This window comes from Coffea arabica, chromosome 3c (assembly GCF_036785885.1).
Source record: "Coffea arabica cultivar ET-39 chromosome 3c, Coffea Arabica ET-39 HiFi, whole genome shotgun sequence".
NCBI classification, from domain to species: domain Eukaryota; kingdom Viridiplantae; phylum Streptophyta; class Magnoliopsida; order Gentianales; family Rubiaceae; genus Coffea; species Coffea arabica.
Genome location: NC_092314.1, coordinates 18,981,815 through 18,987,545, shown reverse-complemented (window position 1 = coordinate 18,987,545; position 5,731 = coordinate 18,981,815). Strand labels below are relative to the sequence as shown.

The following is a 5,731-nucleotide window of genomic DNA, read 5'->3' as shown; positions in this document are numbered from 1 at the left end:
ATAAACTGCTCATGGTTCCTCCCGGAAAGCTCCCAGAATCACATTAACGAGTACAAGTACAGCATTTAGACAAAATCATCCAGAGGCCTCGTCCTCTCCATTGTTTTGAGCCAAAGTTTAATTTCACAACAATTCCCTCTTTCCCTGTCCCACTCCAGAAGAAATGGTTGAAGGTTGAATAATACTGTTTGCTTTTACCTTGTCTGTTTTAGCTGGATCAAAGCGAGCAGATAATTCAGTCAAACTGGAGAAGCTTAATGGCAAACACAAACATCAAAGAATCCAGGATTTCTCATTTGACAAATCATACGAGTAAGATATTTTTAACATCTCAGGAAAAAAAAAAGGGCGGCAGTCATCATATCAACATTAGTACCACTCGAAACTCCCAGCACCCAATTACACCAGAAGAAAAAAGAAACATGGTACTCATCCCAACAAATAAGTTGCAAACAGCCAGAAAAAATTGGACAAACATATTTTCACATGGAGAAGCCAATTCAAGCCACAAACAAATATAGAGGCCAATCCAGATCACAAAGAATTGGCTGAAACCACGCAGAGTCACCAGTATTCTAATCCAAATGACTGAACGAACACTAAACCTCAGGAGCAGGGACTTGAGATTTCAGGAGTGGCTGGAGAGCCTTGACAACAATGCTCATATTAGGCCGGAATTCAGCTTCATACTGCACACAGAGTGCTGCCACTGCTGCGAGCTGCATCAACAATAAAACGACAAGCATCATTAGTTTTCCATTCCCAGGGCCCGGAAAAGATAACCAGTTCTGAGGACTGGACGAAAGCAGGGGCTTCTGTTGATGTATAACCAAAAAGTTAAGCCATAGTGGGATGCATAAAGAGAAGTTGGAAAAGAGACAAATGAGATGCAGATAGCAGGAGTGGGAAGTAGAGGATATGAACCTTAGCAACTCCTTTTGGGGGAAAATCTTTGAGCTTTGGATCTATACATTGTTTAACTTTGTCCTCACTCAGTCTCGGAGTTGCCTAGAAACATAATATTAGTTAAGTTGAGACTAAATTAGAAGCTTAGTTGACAAAAAACAGAGTGAGAAAAAAGAGAAGATATTTAAGAAAGGAAAAATGTCTAACCCAAGTAACAAGAGACTGCTGTCCACGAGGCATATTGTGATCAACGGGCTTCCTTCCAGTTAATAGCTCAAGGAGAACCACCCCAAAGCTATACACATCGCTTTTCTGCGTCAGTTGTCCTGTCATTGCATATCTGCATTCCATATCCACCAACAAATTAACAGACAACTTCTTCAGAAAGGAACTTTAAGCCACAAAATGTACCATAAAAAATGCACAGACAAAAGCCCCTAGTGAGTTAATTTATTAGCAGGCCTTGAAAGATTAAGGTGTCAAGATAACTAATTAGCTATCATAACCGACCGAACCTTTACCAACCGAAAAAATATGCAGATTAATCCCCATGTAAGATAACAGACTGACATTTGCATCAATTTAGGAGACTATCCAAATTAAGCATCAAGCATTTCAAACCATGTCAGTTACTAGCTCCAATAGTCAGGAAATACAACTGTGTTAGAGTTCTTGTGGCCATTTTAGGAGATAAGCTATGAATCTGCAGGAATGTCCTCTATTGGGCAATTAAAGCAGCCGTGGCTATTTACTATTTAATTGAGTATAGCTAAATCAAATGAACGCGATATTTTCCATAGCTCTACAGTCAACTCAAAGGCACAATTATACCTATGGATCTTAGCAGAGACAACCCTGACTTGTGCCCATATTTGTCTGCTAGCTTTTATACTTTGAAAAATAGAACCAAATTGAAGATTCATACCTAACTCATTTTATGGCTATTAAACTGGAAAAAGAAAAATTGGAATTTGAAGAAAAGAATGGATGTACAAAATGATGTACAAGTCATGCAACTTCTTGATCAAGAAGTTGCATGATGCCTATAGCTTTTGGAATTTGAATTTGACTGCAGTGTACTAAATGATGTAGGCTTACCCTGAAGTAGAAACAAACTCACATCATAGCAGGAAAATACCATATGTAGCATTTACAGAAAAGAAACGAAGAGAGGAGTCAAATAGCATTACTCTGGTGCATGATAACCGAATGTTCCAAGAACTCGAGTAGAATGAAGACGAGCAGCCATATCCGGAGCCTGATTTGAAAGGTTAAAATCTGCAATCTTTGCTTTGTAATCTTCAAATACAAGCACGTTGCTGGATCTGATATCTCTGTGAATTATAGCAGGTTGAACTTTCTCATGCAAATATTCAAGTCCTCTGGCAGCATCAACAGCGATTCTTACCCTTGTAATCCAATCAAGTGTTGGTCCAGGCTGGGCGTTTTGCACCCCTTTACGGCCTGTCAGAACAAATACAATTCAAGCAACATCTTTTAACCATTCATATATTGAAAAGAATACCCTGGATCAAATTAAACTAAACAATGGACTCCATTAGATGATGCATAATTCTCTCACCATGCAATATGTCGTGCAAAGAACCCATCGTTGCAAACTCATAAGCTAATACACGAAGATTCCCTTCTACACAGTATCCAAGAAGCTCAACAAGATTTTCATGCTTTAGCCTTGAAACCATAGAAACCTTGAAAAAGCATAACCTCACAATCAGTGGCCTTGCGCAAAAAAATAACAGCATGAAAGGATATAGAATTACTTAGATAGGGAAAGGATATCAGCACTAAATTCCTTAACAAATACCTGCGTCAAGAACTCAACATTTGATTCTGGCTCAGATGACACATCAAGCTTTTTCACAGCCACAGCTTTACCACTTTCCAGGTCTGCATAGTAGACTCTTCCATAGGATCCTTCACCAATTAAAGCCTTTGTTCCAAAATTGTCGGTTTTCTCCTTCAACTCTTCTAGAGACAAAGCAGGCACCTCAATAGGTGGTATTGTCTTTTGATCTGACATGACTGGAGCTGATACCTTTGACCCTCTTTGGTGCCCTAGAAGTCCAAAGGCAAGTATGTTAGAAGACAAAGCACTACAGAGCAGAAGTCTAACAAGAAAAGTGAACTTACTATAGTTCAATCTAGCTAAAACTGGCAGTAAAATTCTCTCTCTTGTAATTGGAGCACCCCTTGTTTACTTTATTATAATTGACATAATCCAAAAAAGTGGAAAAGGAGGACAAAAATACTACAAATTCTTGCATCTTTGCAGATGTTGCATATAACATATTTGCAAGGCGCACATATCACATGGAGAAAGGAAAATTATGAAATCTCTCAGACATTAGCAGCAAGACATTCAATTCCTTACAAATTAGCAATTCACCAAACATACACTCTTTAAAGTAAAAGATTAGATAAATTATGGAAAAAAAGGGAGGGATCGATCCACTTTGAACAACCAAATGCATGAAGAATGTGAATCAAAGGGGAAAAAAGAAAACTTGGACACGACAAATTAATATCTCATATAACAGGCATCTGGTAGAATTTATGGAAACACTCACAGCAAAATAGCAACTGCAATGCTAATTTATTTTCTATTGGAACATCATTAAAGGACTCTTCTTGAAGTACTTCTGCACAAACTGAAAGTAGATAAAACAAGGCAGAACCACCAAGGGTAGAGGTAATCAAAGACATAGCAACAGTATTCACATGTGAAAGATATATGCATCCTTTATATCTTAACCATCTTCAACCTTCATGCTAGAAAAATGTCCACACAAACAACCAATGCACCAAGGAAGGACCGTATGACACAAACAATAAGAGGCTCAAATGTAGAAGACAACTTTGTGGTTTACCCAACCTTTTGGAACAAAAATCCACAATAAATCCATTGCAGACATCTATGACTACTATGTTCCCAAAGCTGCAATTTTTTAACAACCTCAAGGAACTTGTTTATTAGTCCATTAAAAGGAAGAAAATGGGGGACAGAGTCACCCGAAGAAGAAGTGTGGAGAAGTTCCCAAGGAATCAAACACAAACATGAGCAAAAAAAACAACATATTTCATGTTAAAAACTGCAAACAAAAGTGAATCATAAGAACATACCATCAGGATGATTCTTTGGGCTTTTAAAGGGCTCATTCTCATTAGATGGGTAGGACTCCTCAACTTGACAGGTGCAGCACAGCCACCTCCGCATCCTAGCTTTCTTTCTCAGATAAAGATCGTCTTCAGCACTTTTATTTTCCAGACGTACAAAGTAACCAGGAGGAGGAGCATGTGCCTGTAATGCCAGTGACAAGTCAAAAAAGCTCAAAAAGCTGCAAAAGGTGCAAATTTCATGTATCTACCACAATCACCACATAAATCATATACAATCATTTTGAATGTGGGTTCATAACATCATTACATATTGCCAAGGTTCTCTTAGAACTCTGAGCTTTTTAGAGACGCCAAGCTGACAATCAATCCCAGATGCATAAGCTTAAATCTAAATCAAGAGGCCAATCAGAAGTAAAACATTTTCAACTATCAAATAAATTGCAAAACCATACCATGTATCTATGATAATCAGAAATGGTTTAAAAAAAAAACTCATCTTGATGGATAATTCAGCTGAAAACTGTAAACAACTAAATGACTAAAACCTACTTTCTGCACCCAATCCACTTAAAAACAAATTAAAATTCAATAAATGCACCTAAAAATTTTACCCAAAACGGCCAACAAACACCTTCTGAAATACATATGTATTCTCATGCATCAAAAACAGACACAAATCACAATTTTGCACCTAAGCATAATCCTACCCAATTAATCACAGGATTCTACATATATACGCCCTTAAAAAGTTAAAATACACGTATAAATATGGAATCAAGTGATCATGTGATCGCCCAACACCTTATCAAACTATTTCTGGGCCTCTTGCTGTTACATTTCCCACAACAAAGAAAGACAAACATAATAAATTAAACGGCTAATCCAATTTCATATCCTATTCTGAAAAAAAAAAGGGAAAAAGCATAGGATTATCTTGTCAAAGAAACCAATTCACACTTCCCAAATACATAACATTTCGTAGTGCTCATATCTACATTTCCATATCATCAAAGCACGCAATAATCCCAAAAAAATGCAACAAGCACAAATTTTGGAAAGTTCACAGCAAAAATTAAAAACAATAATAAACAACAATATTTCTTACCACCAAACCAGGACGACGAAAATTGTCATCCATCAAGTCAAGGTCAATACCCAAACGAAATCAAACAAAACCCAGAATCCAAATTTCCTTAAAAACCCAAAACACAGTTCAAGAAACTAAAAATTAAAAAAAAAAAAAACGAAGAGAACCCTGGCTAATGGAAGGAACAGAAAGAGATCCAAGAAAGATTAAAACAAGTCAAAATCAGAGATTGCAATAACCAACATATATATATAGAAATACAAGGAAAATTCAGAACCATTAAAAAGTAAGCGATATTCAAGGGGTTCTTCCTTCGTACCTGGAATTTGAATCACCTTATTCTCCCTACTTTTTCTGGGTACAACTGTGAAATGAGTTTTTATAGTTAAAGCAGAGATTATATATTGGGCAGTGTTTGTTTGTTTGCAATTGAAGGGATCGGAAAAGTGGGATAAAGAGGGGAAAGCCAGCGAGACAACGAACCAAAGAAACCGAATCAACGATGATTTGAGAATCAATCAATGAAGCAACGAAGGAACGAGAGAGAGAGAGAGGAAAGTATCATTTTTTTCCCTGTTTTCTTTTTCTCTCTCTCGTAAC

At 37.1% G+C, this 5,731-nt stretch overlaps 1 protein-coding gene across 1 annotated transcript; it reads right to left on the bottom strand.

The window, feature by feature from the left end:
• Window positions 1-273: 273 nt before the first annotated feature.
• LOC113734857 (PTI1-like tyrosine-protein kinase 3) lies at window positions 274-5,731 on the bottom strand. The gene is made up of 8 exons (XM_027261604.2): window positions 5,451-5,731; window positions 4,048-4,225; window positions 2,732-2,982; window positions 2,489-2,615; window positions 2,097-2,370; window positions 1,114-1,246; window positions 925-1,008; window positions 274-719 (listed from the first exon to the last, which is right to left on the bottom strand). Exons 2-8 carry the CDS (start codon window positions 4,139-4,141, stop codon window positions 600-602), a joined length of 1,083 nt encoding a protein of 360 aa, XP_027117405.1. The 5' UTR covers window positions 4,142-4,225; window positions 5,451-5,731; the 3' UTR covers window positions 274-599.

Coding starts and splice junctions, on each gene's coding strand:
- LOC113734857 (XM_027261604.2), bottom strand. CDS start 4,141: ATGCGGAGGTGGCTGTGCTGCACCTGTCAAGTTGAGGAGTCCTACCCA. Junction 2,371..2,488: donor TTTGCACGACATATTGCATG/GTGAGAGAATTA, acceptor TTGTTCTGACAG/GCCGTAAAGGGGTGCAAAAC. Junction 720..924: donor CCCCAAAAGGAGTTGCTAAG/GTTCATATCCTC, acceptor TTGTTGATGCAG/CTCGCAGCAGTGGCAGCACT.